The sequence below is a fragment of the Furipterus horrens genome, unplaced genomic scaffold (genome assembly GCF_987537825.1).
Source record: "Furipterus horrens unplaced genomic scaffold, mFurHor1.1.pri manual_scaffold_12, whole genome shotgun sequence".
Lineage (NCBI taxonomy): Eukaryota > Metazoa > Chordata > Mammalia > Chiroptera > Furipteridae > Furipterus > Furipterus horrens.
In genome coordinates this window covers 44,945,099-44,961,970 of record NW_028327182.1, presented here as the reverse complement: position 1 = coordinate 44,961,970, position 16,872 = coordinate 44,945,099, and the positions used below count along the sequence as shown (strand labels likewise).

General features: G+C 38.6%; 1 protein-coding gene across 2 annotated transcripts; it reads right to left on the bottom strand.

Moving 5' to 3' along the window:
- Nucleotides 1–1,195: 1,195 nt before the first annotated feature.
- FAM216B (family with sequence similarity 216 member B) lies at nt 1,196–10,993 on the bottom strand. 2 transcript variants are annotated; one of them, XM_090258616.1, is made up of 4 exons: nt 10,886–10,993; nt 9,218–9,326; nt 3,528–3,648; nt 1,196–1,591 (listed from the first exon to the last, which is right to left on the bottom strand). In XM_090258616.1, exons 2-4 carry the CDS (start codon nt 9,311–9,313, stop codon nt 1,407–1,409), a joined length of 402 nt encoding a protein of 133 aa, XP_090114742.1. In that variant the 5' UTR covers nt 9,314–9,326; nt 10,886–10,993; the 3' UTR covers nt 1,196–1,406. The 2 variants fall into 2 exon arrangements, with proteins under 2 accessions (XP_090114742.1, XP_090114741.1); XM_090258615.1 differs by having other exon boundaries at nt 9,218–9,321.
- Nucleotides 10,994–16,872: the final 5,879 nt, after the last annotated feature.

Sequence of the window (16,872 nt, the reverse complement as noted above, 5' to 3'; positions counted from 1 at the left end):
TAATATTTTGTTGAGGATTTTAGTATCTATCTTCATCAGGGATATTGGACTATAATTTTCTTTCTTTCTAGTGTATTTATCTTGTTTTGGAATTAGTATAATACTGACCTCATAAAATGAGCTTGGGATTCTTCTCTCCTCTTGAATTTTTTGAAATAGTTTGAGAAGGATAGGTGTTAGTTCTTCTTTGAGTGTTTGCTAAAATTAACCTGTAAAGCCATCTGGTCCAGGACTTTTGTTTGTTGCGAGTTTTATTATTATTATTATTATTATTATTATTATTATTATTATTATTATTGCTTCAATTTAATTAGTTGCAATCAGTCTATTCAGATCTTCTGATTTTTTAAATTCACTTTTGGAAGATTGTACGATTCTAGGAATTTATCCATTTTATCCATATTGTCCAATTTGTTGGCATATCGTTGTTGTTCATAATATTTTTTTACAATCCTTTGTATTTCTTTGGAGTCAGTTGTTTCTTCTCTTTTATTTATGATTTCATTTATTTATATCTTCTCCCTATTTTTCTTGATGAATCTGGTTTATCTTTTCAAAGAATGAGCTTTTATCTCATGTTTTACTTGTTTGCATAGTCTTGTGTACCTAAAACCGTCAAGGCCACTGAAAGATTAAACTTGTAATTACTTTGGGGAGATATTTATTCTTCTGCTCAGAATGAATCTTCATCTGCCAGAGGCTGGGGGTGCGGTGTTTGCATGAATTCTCTTACCCATGTGACAGTCCATTACAACATGGAACTAACCCTAACCCTATCCCTAACCCTAACCCTAACCCAGCTATTGCAGGTAGAAAATTCCAAGTTTCAAGATTACACAAAGGAATTGTTGAGTCAGGTGAGAACCAGAAGATCTGGGGTCAGGTTGACTACTATTGCTTGATGGGGAAGAAGAGAGGAAGGAAGATATGAAAATGCAGAGTCCAGTTGTGGCTGAGAAGATATGGCTCCAGGAATACTACATACTCAGTGTTAACTCTGTGTTAATTTGGGTATTTTAGGTATGTGCAATGGGTAGCTTTTCAGGGATGGTCATCCAGTGATAGAGGACCTGGCGCCCTCTGATAATTTCTCCCTTTTCACTGTTCTTTGGGCTTCTCTAGGAGGTTCTAAATCAAAGAAAGCTTTTACTTTGTAAGCTTCAAAAGTCATTTTATTCTATAGATATGTTGAGTGAAAGGCTTATTTACTATTAGCTCCATTGTTCTTAAACCTCTCAATGTGTTTTTGCTAGTAAAATTTATGTGTATGAGAGAAATATTATTTCTAATTTGGGGGTTTATTTATGCTCATTCAACAAATATACACTAAGCACTCACTAGATGCCAGGGGTACAAGAGCAAACTGTCTGTTTCAGACCTTGTGCAAAGTCTTGGCTCCTGAGGGATCAGAGCCTTGCACTTTTGGCTCTGGGTTGAACCACAGACACAGGGAGTGCTGGCAGCCATGTTCTTGTCACGGTTGAAGTCCTCTGGAGGATGGTTCTTTGCAGAGCTTCCTTGGCTGAGGATTTCTTGGTTGACTCTCTAAGTACAGCAGTACAAGCCAAGGCTTCTTGCTGAGTAATATAGCCTGGGGAAAGAAATGAGAGAAACTTTAAGGTCAACAGTTCTACAAAACAAATAAGCAAACAAATTTCAAATATTTACAGACTCACAAAATTTCTTCTAGTTTGCAAGGTAGAAATAATTGTCTTTATCACACCCAGATTTTTATGATTTTGAAGACAGGAAGTATAATTTTTCTTTTGAATTTATTATTCAGTAAATTAATAAATACAGTCATTGATTATCATGACATCATTTGGAGAGGGACTTAGCCATGAAGAATCTTCATATGAATTGCTTATCAGTATCAAAATATTTTTCAGACAAGAAGCAGATATATTCAATCACTCTGTATTGTTAAAGTGTGGTCTGTAGATCACCTATGCAATCATCTGGCTAGACCACTTTTAATGATGCTTTTTAAAAATGCAGATTTCTGGGTCTACTCCAAAGAGCTTTGAATCAGAAACTCAAAAAGTTAGGCCTGGAAATCTACATTTTAATATCATACACAGGTGGTTTTTTTAAATTTTTATTCTATTTATTAATTTATTTATCTCTTTTTTTAGAGAAAGGAGAAAGGAGAAAGAGAGGGAGAGAAACATCAATGTGTGGTTGCCTCTCATGCGTCCCCAACTTGGGACCTAGCATGCAACCTGGTCATGTGTCCTGACTGGGAATCGAACCAGCGACACTTGGCTCGCAGGCCGATGCTCAATCCGACTGAGCCACAGCAGCCAGGTTACAGGTGGGTTTTATGTACACTAAACATTGAATATTATGCTTCTAGAGTCACTGGCTTCTGAGTAATTTTATTCTGCAAACAAAGCTACCAGATGCTGCTGCTGCAACACTTCAATCATTGGGACCAGCTGAATCCTGGCTTTTCCAGTTACTAGTTACGTGATCCTGGCAAAGTTATTTAACCCATCCATGTCTCAATTTTCTCTTCTGCAAAATGTGGGTTTTAAAGGCATCTACCATGTAGACATGTTTGATTTTAAATAAGACAATACATGCAAAGTACTTAGAACAGTAACTGGCACTTAGGAAGGCCTAATAGAAGATATCTACTGTTATTGTTTTTGTTATTAAATCACTTGCGGAAAACATGTTTTTCTTTTGCACAAATACAGAAACAATAGTAAAAGTAGATGTGCTGATGCCAAGTAAGTAGTTTAGAAAAAATAAATAATGTTATATGGGAGTTAGGAAAAGAGTACAGTACAAAGGAGCTGAAGACTGAAAACATTTTTGAGATGAAAGGAGATTTAACAACAATGATACCTTTCTGTAGGTTTTTGCTTATGATCTATGAAGGTTTTCCAGAACCATTATTTCATTTATGCTTCATAAAATCCCATGAGGTTCATAGGAGAAGAGAGATAGTGGAGCATGGGAACAAAAATGCATGATCTTTGTAGATGATGGTCACAACTGACATTTACTATCTGTGTGATCTTGATGAGGTTATATAACCTGCCTGAGCTACATTTTCCACAACTGTAATGTAAAGAGCAAATGAGAAAGTACACATAGAGCTCCAAGGATAATGTCTATAATGTGGTAAATGCTAAACAATATAAATATTCTGGTTGCAAGCAAACCATGTCTCTGAGTTTGTGCAATCAGCAAAGGGCTGAGCTGTGGCCTGAGCTTAGACCATCTGTGTGAGGCCATGGCTGCTTCTACCACATCAAGTTCCTGTAAATCACAGAGTTGTTGATATATTATAACAATCCATCCTCCAATTTCTTTAAATCCTCTTAATTTACCCATAAAATCTTGCTTTCTATTGTCAGAGATAATTATTTTTAAACTTGGCCTATGAACCACATTGATAAAATAGCTCATTGACAGAAGCCATTGTACTCAAATTTTTATCAGGAAACTTGACTTCTGGATGCAGAGCACAAGTCCCTTCTTGAGGTGCTTGATACAGGTCAGGTAGTTAAACTCACCAAGCAGCTGCTGGTGCTGAAAGTTGTGAATATAGCGGGTCTGCAGGGCCTCCCACTGGGGCCTGGAGTTGTAAATCCTCATGATGCTGTAAAAGTAGCGCTGCTGCCCTTGGGTAAGGTCCTGTCAGAGCACAGCAGATAATTTTGATGAGTTAATAGAGTTTCCAGAATTAAGAGTATCATGTATTCAAAGCTGACTTCCCCTAAAGTAAGATGCTTCTCTCCCTCTTTCTCTTTCTTGCTCTCTCTCTCTATAATATATATAATATATACATATATACACATATAGTATATATAACATGCATATATTTTATAATATATAATATATAAAATATATGCATATATAAAAATATATTATATATATAAAATAATTGGGTAGTTGCCTTCCTTAGTTTACTTAAACAATGTTTCACTGGCCTGTGTAAAGGTGAAATGACTAAGTAAAAGATTCTAGGTAAGTAAGTCAAAGTATTGAGCTGAGGGAGAGCCAAGTATTTTTAAATTTTTGTTGATCTATTATAGTCCTTGTTGAGGAAGGTGGGATGTGAGAATCTACCCAGGTCCTGAAGTATGCCAGGCCTCTGAATAGGTAAAAGAGAACTTTCCACTAAAAGTTGTCAGTAAGCAGGGGAGATAGGTAGATTAATAGATGGATAAAGTGGTTAGGGTTCAACAGAAGGAAAACAAACTCTGCCTGCAGCAGTCTACAAACTTCCTAAATGATATGATCAACACATCTAGACTTAGGGGTGAGTGGGAAGTCCCTAAAGGGACTAGAATCCTGGTTCTAAAAGGCAATATCATTACCTGGTACTTGTTTGAAATGTAAATTCTTAGGCCCCCACCCCAGACCTACAGAATCAGAAACTCTGGATGTGGGGTCCTGCACTCTGAGCTTTAACAAGTCCTCTAGGTAATTCTGATACTTGCAGAATGAAATTTGAGAACCACTGGAGAAGAAGAAAGAGAAGTGCTAATTAGAGATAAAAAGTGGTACAAATTTTTTTATGGGGCACAACATATCTGGATATATTGAGAAGCAGACTTTTTTTTTTTTACTTTAACCAGAACTTGAAGTCTGAGCTGGAAAGTACCATTATACAGGAAAGATCATGAAAACCTTTTTTGCTATGTTAAGAATTTAAAGATTACCTTTTTTATGAGAAACCATTGAAGGTCTTTATTTAAGGCAGGGATTCTCAACAGATGAAATTCTGACCTTCAAGAGACATTTGGTAATGTCTGGGGTAAGTTTAGTTGTCACAAATGGTGAGAGGGAGGGGAGATGCTACTGGTATTTGGTGGGCAGAGGCCAGGGATGCTACTGAACATCCTACTGTGCATGAGACAGTATCTAGTTCTTCCAACAATGCATTATCCAGCCCAAAATTTTACACATTTAAGCTGACCTGATTTGCATTTTGAAAAGGTCATGAAGAATGAGCTTACAGGAAGACAGACCATTGGTGTGGAGACCATTTCAAAGTTTTCCACCTATGCTAGGGAAAAACAAATAGGTCTCGGGTTTCCAGTTGGAGAAATATATATATCATATGATCTCACTTGTATGTGGGATCTAATGAACAAAATAAACTGACAAACAAAATAGAAACAGAGCTATATATAATACAAGGAACAAACTGACAGCTGTCAGAGGGGAAGAGAGAAGTGGGGACTGGATGAAAGAAGGTGAAAGTAAGGCAGGAGAGTGAGAAGCTAGGGAAATTCCTTGACAAATGGAATAAGGGAAACTGAGACAAAATAATTAAACAAGGCCTAACAATTTGAGCAATTTAAAGCCAGCTAATGAATCACAACATTTTATCTTCCCTAACAAAGGACACTTAGGAGAAAATGGTTTACATATTCTAGACCATCTAGGGGCAGACTGGCCTTGTGCCTGGTCCCTCCTCAATAATGTTCTTTAAAAATAAAACTAACTACTACTTCTGGCCAAGATGGAGACATAGGTAGATACATTTCATCTCCTTCCACAACCATAAGAAGGATTACATCTACATCAAAACAAAAAACAACCAGAACCACTAGAAAATCAAACTGCATGGAAGTCCAAAAAACAAATATTTTAAAAAGTAATACTCATCCATATGGGAAGGAGGGACAGAGACAGGGAGCTGGGCGGAGAGCATGCAGTGTACCAGCGGCCATGGCTGCGGTGGTGGTGGCAATGTAGTGGCTATGACCAGCTGGCGGAATGACCAATCACACAATATAAAACCCAGGAGAGACATCTGGGGAGCAATCCTAGTCCAAGGCCAGACCAAACAGCTCATGGTTTCAGCACTGGGAAAATAAAGCCTCATTAATTCTGGCTGTGAAAACCAGTGGGGGTTGGGGTAGCAGAAGAAACTGCCAGTCTCTCAGGATAGTCTGTATAGAGGGCCCCCAGGGTCATAGAACATATGCAAACCCACCCACTCTGGAAACCATCACCAAGACAACAGCTAGAGGGGCGCCAGTTCCATATAGGAAGTGAAAAGGGGCAAGCCCTGAGCAAGCAGCATTGTTCTCTCTCTGGCTCCTCCCTCAAATATAGCAGCACAATGTGGTGAAATAATTTGCCCAGCACAGATGAATATCTAAGACTCCACCCCTTACAACATAACAGGTGTGACAGCTGTACCTAATACACAGAGGCAAACACAGGAGACTGTCAAAGTGAGGAGACAGAGAGGTATGACCCAAGAGAGGGAGCAGATCAAGGCTCTAGAAGGAGAACTAAGTGAGAAGATAGCCAACATAAGAGATGCAGAGTTCAAAACACTGGTGATAACAATGCTCACAGAAATAACTGAGTACAGAAAACATGTAGGGAAAGAAGTGAAGGCTATACTAAGTAAAATGAAGAAAAATCTACATGAAATCAATGGCGAAGAGAAGGAAGCTGGGGTTCAAACCAATATTTTGGAACATAAAGAATAAATAAATAGTCACTCAGTACAGAATAAAGAAACAAGAATTGAAAAAATGAGGTGAGGCTTAGGAACCTATGGAACAACTTTAAACATACCAACATTTAAAATATAGGGGTGCCAGAAGGAGAATAGGGAGAGCAAGGAATTGAAAATTTATGTGAAAAAATGAAAGAAAACTTTCCTAATTTGGCAAAGCAAATAGACATAAAACCAGGAAGCACAGAGTTTCAAACAAGCTAGACCTAAAGAGGACCACACCAAGATGCATCATAATGAAAATGATGAAAATGCTAAGATTAAAGATAAAGAGAGACTCTTAAAAGCAGAAAGAGAAAAACACAGAGTTACCTACAAAGGAGTTCCCATAAGACAGTCAGCTGATTTCTCAAAGAAACTTTGCAGGCAAGAAGGGACTGGCAAGAAGTATTCAAAGTGATGAAAAGCAAGGACCTACAACCAAGATTACTCTATCCAGCAAAGCTGTTATTTGGAATGAAAGGGCAGATAAACTGCTTTCCAGACAAGGTAAAGCTAAAGGAGTTCATCATCACCAAGACCTTGTTATACAAAATGTTAAAGGGACATGGTTAAGAAAAAGAAGATCAAAACCATGAACATTAAAATTACAATAAACTCACACCCATCAATAAACAAAAACAAAAACAAACTAAGCAAACATGTAGAAGAGGAATAGAACCATATATATGATCATATGGAGGGTTATCAGTGGGGAGGGGAAAGGGGGAGAATGGGGGAAAAGATGCAGGGATCAAGAAGCATAACTGGTAGGTACAAAATAGACAGGGGGATGTTAGGAATAGTAGAAGAAATGGAGAAGCCAAAGAACCTATATGCATGACCCATGGACATGAACTTACGGGGAGGGGATTGCCAGAGGGAAGGGGGGTACCAGGTAATAGGGGACAAATGGGAAAAACTGGGACAACTGGAATAGCATAATCAATAAAATATACTTAAAAATAAGTATAAATAAATAAATTAATAAATAATAAAAATAAAACTAACCAGAAAATAACCCTGACCCCTCTATATACACATTTTGATGAATCAACAAATTGAAGGACACAACTAGAAAGCTATTGAATATTCTTTTAAGACCCTCCTCTGAGATCTCCCCTAGAATTCCAGCTGTCTCTAAAGAAAGACAAAAAGCCTCAAGACAAAAAATCCACTCACACCTTCCCTCCCCAGAGCACCCAGCACCTTTTCTCTCCCCAGCTTCTTCCTCCACAGGCCTGCATCTCCCAAACTCTAAAGGATCCCAGGAGACTTGCAGCCAGGGAAGAAACAGTCAGTGACAGCTCATCCTGGTTTACTCCCTGAACCTATCTCCAACGACCCCTTTTTCTCTGATTTCTCAATGAGTTCACTTCTTTTATTGTGACTTCTCTTTCTCATAGAGCTAAAGTAGCCTCACATTGTCTCTCTCTTGTTTTTTTCTACCTTAAGCTTTTCCTTGTTTCACTGTCCCCAGCTTCAATAAACATACTCTCAAAATCAACTGGACTCATCTTGTGAAATCTTTTCTACACAAAGTCAAGAACCCACATGCTACTGGTGGGCCTGAGGCTCTGGCCAAGACTCAATCCATTAACAAAGGGATTTGCCAAAAAACATATATGCATAACCTATAGACACAGACAACAGTGTGGTGATGGCCAGAGGGAAGGAGGGAGTGAGGACAAGATGGAGGTGGGCAAAGGGGGAGGGGGATGAAAACTCCATAATAGGACCAACAATAAAAATAAAGTTTAAAAAGGAGTTCTGGGCCTCAATTACTATTATATACTTAATATTTTTAAGTGTTTATTATATGCAGATGGGGAAACTGAGACAGGGGCATCAACATTATAGAAAAATAAAGATTTGTCACAGGTCAGAAAATTCAAATGAATGACAGAATATTAAAACTACTTGATAATCATGGAATAAATCTAAACTTAAAGTAATTATTTATAAAAGTTACTATTATCAGTTAGAAGTTTTGTGGAGTTGAAATATGTGACCTAGTTGTTGGGTTTTTTTTTTTTTTTTTTAAGTCTAGAGATCTTAAACTCAATACCAAAATTATATCCAGAGTGAAAGCATCAAAACCAAGTACTTCACAATTTGAGACACTGTTTAAGCTTTATCATTTTTGAATTACATGTTTTAAAACATAATATATTTGAAGAAAATAAATTCCTAATTAAGCCTTTCAAACAATTGAGAAAAATATAATATGAAAATTCCAAGCCAATTTCAAGAACAGAGCTCCAAAATTTAGTGGGAGCTTCCATTATATAAGATAAAACCTTCAAAGTTATGGATTTATTGAATAAGAAGAAAATGTCTACTTCTTTTCCTTGGTAGAACTGTCAACTTCCAAAAAAGAAAAGTAACATTTCTAATATTTTTATTTAGTTGCTATTCCTCCTTGAGGGGATGGCAGAGATCTGAAATTTTTACAAAGAGTATTTATAAGAATGACTTTAATTTTCACTGAAAGGAGCTAACAGCTCGATAGCAGGGAGCCAGCGTGTGGTGAGTCAATGAGTTTCCTCCCACTGGTATGGGTGTAGGATTAGCTCATTCACATTCATTTACTCTCTCACACATGCTGTCATGTCAACATGCATCTGCACGGAAGGCCTACACTTGGCCCAATGCTCTCACTGATGCTGGCTAAACAAAGACAAGAAAATTCCTCAAGCCTTGAAGGAGATCTCTTCTTCTGTGAATAATATGCTATACCTTCAATAATGATGTGTCAGCAGAGGGAGGCACTCGAATACAAGGAATATGTGGAATATTCTGAAGCTTTCGTTGTCTTTTCTGTTTTTCTCCCATTCTTTATCCTGTACTTCCAAGGAACAACAAAGCATAGCATAAAATTGCACTTTGTTCAATGAATTTTGGGAATGTACCTAAGAAGTAAGCAAGTAAATAAATAAAGAAATGTTATTTATTTCAAATGATAAGAAATTTTCTCACATGTTTCCAAGTAAGTGGGCCTCACCAGATTGCTTAGTTCAGTGCTTTCCCCTATTCTCATCCTTTGTTATATGGGAGGAATAATTCAGAGCCCTATGTCTCTCTGCTTCACAGTGTTTGGAAAATGTGGGTTGTAGAGCCATACTGTGTCGCAACAGTTGCTACTTGATAAATTTAAACAATATTTATTTATCTTCTCTGATTCTAAAAATAATAGATGTCATTATGGAAAATATAAGAAATTAAAAATTGAATAAAAAAACATCAACCATAACCCAACTTTACATTAACTATTGTTGCCATTTAATTGACTTCCTTTTATTAGTTTTTCTGTGTACATTGTGTGTGATTTTACAAAAGGGAGCTCATACTATATGTGTTGTGTACTTTTCCAGATTATTAAATATCCTTTAAAATATAATTTTTGTGGCAGTATAGTATACCTTTACATAATTCTCCATTTCTTGCACATTTAGATTTGCAATTTTATAGTTCCATACTAAAAAGCAACTATTAAATCTAGTCATTTATTGCCACTTGCCTGACAAAGATACAAAATGAAGTCATACCTGCTTATGACTAAGTCTTCTTTCAATGTAATTTAGGATTTAGAATATGAGGTGTATATAATAATTTAAAAATTAAGAATCAAAGAAGAATAGACATATTGGAATAAGATTGCAAGGCACAGAATGGAAACCCCAAGCATTTTCCCCTGTTCACAATTTTGCTCTTGGCAACAATGTCTATCTTATCAGGTTGTTTAATTAACTGAGTTCATGAACACAGAATGCTGTCACTTTATGCCGGCTCCTTTTCTTTCTCCTCTTCTTTATTGCATGCTCCTAAACCTGTATGCATACAAGTACACACATGAACACACACATAAGAAATATTTTAACATGTGAGAAAACTCTGGTTCTGAGTTCACAGAGCTCAGGCTCAGAAATTCCAAAAGAGAAATGTGTTAGGAAAACATTAGTCAACATTTCCATGTAACCTGTTCCCATGACATGAATTTATAAATTAAACTATAAATATTTAATACTGTTTTCTTTCAACATGCACTCCAGAAACCATACCAACCAAGATATACTCTTTTAATATTCTCTGTGATAGTAGCCTATACTCTATTCTGTACTCAAATCATCCCAATATCCCTTCTCCCATTTTCCAGATCTATAGAGCAGAGCATAAATATTCTTCAAAGCTAGAAAGATTTCTTCTTTCCTGAAATGGCATAAGAAAATCACTGATGATATTTCTCATGGAAACAATTTATCTGTTCTGAGAAAATCCATCTGACCTATTTAAGTGATCTGTACCTGATACAGTTTGATTAAAATGCTTGAGTAGATAATTCAGAAGGAAATTTTTATAAAATAACATATCTGAAACAAAAGACATGTTTGCTTAAAAGAAACTTACCCTGTATTGTATTCTCTCCCTTTTAAAAAGCTGGCATTCATATGCTATGTAATTTTTTTGCAAGGTCTCTTTCTTCTTGCAATGGTGGTGGTGAAAATTCAGTCTGTTGATAAGCTGATATCCAAGCAACATTATGTAATTAAACAAAGAGCTGGGAGAATTTGGCTTCATGCCTTTTCCTGCTTCTGGACTACATTCAACTGCACAGTTTAATCTTTTTTTCTTCCAGATTCTGTGTCTAATCAAGTATCAGCTTCTAAATTTATCATCTCTGTGTTATATGCAGATATAGGAGAGGAAAGTGCGCGGATACAGAGAGGCTGAATGTTAAAGGTCAAGTAACCCATTGGAACAAAAGGTAATTACATGAATAGTGCCCAGATTTGGAGCCAGCAGACCCCATCCCTATAGCTCAGAACGAAGAAGGAACCTAAATATAGAGGTACAGGCATCATTTTGACTGTAATAACCTATAGGATTCTCACATAGTTCAAGATAATGTTATTTTATTAATTTTGGAGAAGCATGATATTTTCCATATTTAATCTTGGATAGAGGTTACATATGACGATAATGAGCCTGTGGCACAAGGTTCTTGCCACAGTGATGTCATCAGCATATATCTCACATTTTAACTTGATTCATGAGAGCAACCTTATCCCTTCCTCTGGGCTAGCATTATTATTGCAGACTTTCTTTCTTCCTTGAGAATCCTTTTTCTGAATGCCAGCTTTATCTGCAAAGATGAAAAGTTCTTAGAGAAAATAGAAGAAAAAAATGTCAAAAGAAAACCACAAGTTAAAAATTCTTGGAAGACTTACAGGAAGAAAAGCACAAGGAGATAAGAGTTATGAATTGTATTGCTTAAAGAAGAAAGAAAGAATTCAACAGACACAAACAGTTGCTTTTTTTTCAATTATTTAAATGTAAATCCTCTGGAGAATAAACATAGCACTATAAACAAGAGTCTATAAATGCCAATGAATACCACAAAACCTCTCACTGGATCTGAGAGGTTGGTGAGTCTCTACTAAGAGACAAAGAAAAGTTGAATGTGGAGTCGATGTTGTCAGTTGAGTATTTCTTGAATTTTTTTCCATGGTGTGATGAAATGCCTTCCAGACCATAGCACACATGCTGACTATTACCGACATGTGTTAATTCATAACAGTGTGCATTAGTCCCTGACCAATCAGAAGATCAGAAACAGATCTAGGTGTTCCCCAATGATAGGGAAATGGATATAAGAAATATGCTACAAAAGTATTGAAATGGGCTAGAGGAACAAAACAAGAAAGATTAGCTGATCCAAAGATTGGCGATTACACTCAAGTATGATCATGCCTACAGCTGGAAAACAAAAGGAAAAGTGACTTTATCCAGAGTCCATGAACACCTTTTCCCTGAGGCTACTTCTGCTGGGACACTGCTGCCTGAGCAGCAACCCAGGGCCCACCAGTCACCAGCCAGCCTTGCATCTGTGTTCTTTCTAGAACTGCTCAAGTTACCATTGTAATCACACTGTCACTGCCCTGCTGCTGCTGTTGCTGATGTGTCTGGTGCTGTTGCCACTGCCACAGATACAAGAAGAAATCATGAAAACAGCTTCTCTTTCAAACCAGGTTTCCATTTTCTACCTCCCATTCCATACCACCTGGGGAGTGATTTTGCTACATGCATTTTGCAGTCCTCTCACTGCTGTGGTAAAGAGAAGATTAAATACAAACCTGAGAGATAATGGATACTGTCCAATATATGGGAATACGATCAACAAAAATCTGAGTTATCTATGAAGTCAGGCAGAAGAAAGAAGAACTTAAACATACAATTAGTTTGCCTATGCCATTGAAGTTTGGAATTATATAAGAAAAGACAAGATAAAATAATCAGCTCTATAGGTGGTATTAAAGCATGAGATACACATTTTTGGGAAATATTTTAAGATTCAATAATGATAAAACAATGTATATCATCAGTTTTAGACAAAAGAAATTGTTTTCACAGAGTTGCTGTACAGTTCAAAAGAATTTAAAACTGATTGCAAAAAAAAAAAAAAAAAAGAATAGGAACACCCATTATTTAATTACTATAGAGCAGCAATTTTTAAACTTTTCATCTCATGGCACAATAAACCAATTACTAAAATTCTGCAGCACACCAAAAATATATTTTTTGCCAATCTGATAAAAAATAGGTATAGCTTTGATTCACTCAAACCAGACAGCCATTGCTGTGTTAGGAGTTTTCATTTTTTAATTTGACAATCTAAGGGAAAAGATGTCAGTGCCGCTGGCAAAATAGTCAGGTTCTACATGTTTTAAAAAAATTTTGCACCATTCTGGTGGAAACTAGCTCCTATAGAGCAGGGTCCCCCAACACCCAAGCCAGTGACTAGTACCCATCATGGCCTGTTAGGAACCAAGCAGCACAGCAGCAGGTCAGCGATGAACAGCAACAGGTGAGGGAAGTTGAGCTCCATCCCTTATTATCCCCCCAACCTTTCCTCAGGTCAGTTGAAAAATTGTCTTCCATGAAACCAGTCCCTGGTGCCAAAAAGGTTGGGGACCACTGGGTTAGGGGATGGAGGGGTTGAGCCAAAATAAAAGGAATCATAGGTATGGAAAACAGTATGATGACTGTGGGGGCAGGAGGCAGGTCAGGGGGATGAATGATAATGAAAAAAATATAACAAACAATGTGCAAAAAATAAAGTGAAGTCACTGCTCTTGTCTGAGAAGATGCTTGGGGTAGTAGACCCAGGCAGTGACCTTACTACACTGAGCTATGCCAAGCAGTGACCACACTTCCTGAAGACAGAGCCCAACAGAACTTGGAACCCTGGTAACCAGGCAGCCGTATTCTAAAACTTCTTCTACCCTGCTCATTTGGCTGGAGACTTTGACATCAAACAGGATGTTTTCATTTTGTCTGCCAATGTCCCAAGGCTGTGGCCCCAAAAGAGGCAGTGGTGATAATGTGTTCTGCCGTGGCCTCCACTGGATCCACACTCATCCCAGATGCCTGTGGCCGTTTTCATGGCAGTACCAACTATTAACACAGGGTAGCCCAGGGCAGTTTTGTTTAAGACAGGCTACCAATCCAATCCCACTTGAGCAGCCCTATGTCCCTTTCCCTTATGTGTGTGTATGTGGAAGGGAGTTCATGTGAGGAGGGTCTGCTTGAGCAGGAACAGTCTGAGGGGTGGGTTCAGAAACCTGGTGGGTCACTCATGTTCATGCCCCAGGTCAAGGCTTGCTGGGTAGATGTGGAGTGTGGGTGATACCCTCTACCCAAGGCTAATCCCGAGCCCTCAAGGTGAATCTCATTTCCCCTGAGTGAAGGTTTGTGCAGACATAGGTCTGGGCCAGATCCAGAAGCAGAAGGTCCAGTAGGCAGATGCAGCAGCAACTAAGAGACTAAGGCCAGGTAGGGCTTGAGGCCACCAGACCAACTGCCAGTCACTGTCATTGAAGAGCTCCACCCAGGTCTCGGGGGAACAGGAGCTGGTCAACAAAGACCCCTGCCCCGTGTCTACCAGCAAGGGCCAGGTGTGCCACATCACTGAGGACCAGAGCAGGCCTGTGAGGACAATAGTCTGTGAAGCTCCCTCACCCCACGGGCCCAGGCATGGGCTGCTTAGAGATACTAATTAGATTCGCATGCACGGCACACTCGCAGTTATATAAGCATTGATGTCATATTTTGGTTAGGAGCAGGCTTTGTCTATGCATAGTATATAAGGAGTGGAATCTCCATGGGAGTGCATGGCAAGCAGAAGGAGTGCGCAGCGAGTAGTGGGAGCATGGTTGGCAGTTGGCGGTTGGCTGGTGGTTCAGCACATGGATGTGGTGGAGAGCAAGCATTAATGCTGTAATATCTGTAACAAAGAAATGTCAGAAATTCCATCTTTACCTCACATATTTTTCCAGTTGCCCAAGAGAAAAAAATTGCATTGGTTCCCTGACAAGGCCCAAGGTGAGTATGACCACCTGGGGTCTGGAGAACCAGGGTTGGTGGACAGCCAGAAAAGGTCACCACCCCAGAAACTGCATAGGCTCCACAGCCAGCTCGCCATTTACAACTGCAGCCTGGAGCATGATGCCCACATTGAACACACAGGGCCAGATGACCTGGACCTCAAGGAAGCGGAGTTCAAGGCTGAGAAGGTGGGAGAGGTAGGGGTGGCAAAGGGTGGAGGCACATACAAGCTTAGGGCTTGGTGCCAGACACACAAGGAACACCCACTGAGGCTGGCCAGGAACAAAGAGCAAGACCAGCCTTAGATAACTCACGTGCTGAACTGTCCACTGGGAGTACATCCTGGGTGGGTCCTGGGTTCTGGCTGTGTTCTGTCTTTGGGTGGCACATGGAAATGCAGGCACATGAGTGATTGCTTCTCCTCACACAACTCCAGCATCAGCCTAGGAGGCAGAGCTGGCTCCTGCATACAAATCTGTCATACATCCTGAGGAGCTTAATGAAAGGGCAGACCAGGAAGCCACTACAGACCTGGAGGGGTTTCTGCCTCCAGCAGTTGTGCCACCTCCAGCAGCCACTCCAGCTGCAGTTCTGGATCCAGGGCTGCCCTTTGTAGCATCTCCTGACATGACTGAGACCCCACCACCCTTGCCTGAAGAGCCCTCCCTCGAATCCATTCTGGTTCCTGCCACAGAAAAAGAGCTGCCTCTGGAAAATGCATCAGGGCCAGCTCTAGAGTAGTCTGTTAATCCTGTTGAATTTGTTTTACCTTCATTCTTTGACCTTTGACTTCATTCTTTTATTTACTTTCATTTTTATGGGTTGTTTTTCTCCATGGCATGATTCAGTTCTTTATTTTTATTATTTAAGTTCTTTTGTTTTTGTTTTTGTTTTTTTGCATTCTTTTTTTTTCTTTTATTGTCCTCTGTTTTTCCATGATGTGATTCATTTTAAATAATGAATAAGTTATTGTTTGTGTTTTAAATTGGTGCCATTCCTGAGCATGATGTACATTCATGATGCTGTGCAAACATTGTCACCACTATCTAGTTGCAGGACTCTCCATTTCCCCAAAGGGAAATCCTCATTTCTCACTCCTCACTGCTCCTGCCCTTAGAACTCCTTGATCTGCTTTCTGTCTCTGTTTCTTGACCTATTCTCAAAGTTTCCTATCAGTGAAATTTTATAATAGGTACCCCTTTGTGTCCACTCACATTTTTAGTTATTTTTTAAAAATCTGAAAAAGCATTTTGATTATTTCAAAGGGAAATTCCAGATGGATTAGTGATCACAGGTTTTAAAAAAAGCCCTTTTAGTAAGTTTGTTGACAATCTTGGGTTAGAGACCACTGTGTCTTTAAGTGTGACCCCAGGGCCAGAAGCCAGTCAGGACTAGTCCAAAAAATTCAACAGGAAGGAAGACACACAAGCTCATTTTACCTGGTCAGGATTACCCTAATACTAAAACCAGGTAAAAGATACTACAAAGAAAGAAAAATAAAAGCCAATATCCCTGGTGAACATAGATGCAAATATTCAACAAAATATTAGCAACCTATGCTGGCTTGATCATGCACTTTGATCAAGTGGGCTTTATTCCTGGGATGCAAGGTTGGTACAATATCTGCAAATCAATTAATGTGATATGCCACATAAGCAAAATGAAGGATAAAATTTATATGAGCATATCAATAGATGCAGGAAGAGCATTTGATTCAATGTAGCACCCATTTATGATAAAAACACTCAGTAAAGTGGGAATAGAATGAACAAACCTACACACAATAAAGGCCATACATGACAAACCTACAGCCAGCATAATACTTAATTGGAAAACTCTACAAGCATTTTCCTTCATATAAAAGAAAAGGTAGGGGTGTCTGCTTCCACCAACATAGTAGTGGAACTCATAGCCACAGCAATCAGACAAGAGGAGGATATTAAATGCACCCAAATTAGAAAGAAAGAAGTAAAACTGTCATTATTTGCAGATGATATGATACTGTACAG

Coding starts and splice junctions, on each gene's coding strand:
- FAM216B (XM_090258616.1), bottom strand. CDS start 9,313: ATGGGAGAAAAACAGAAAAGACAACGAAAGCTTCAGAATATTCCACAT. Junction 3,649..9,217: donor CTGACACATCATTATTGAAG/GTATAGCATATT, acceptor GTGCTCTGACAG/GACCTTACCCAAGGGCAGCA. Junction 1,592..3,527: donor TCAGCACCAGCAGCTGCTTG/GTGAGTTTAACT, acceptor TTCTTTCCCCAG/GCTATATTACTCAGCAAGAA.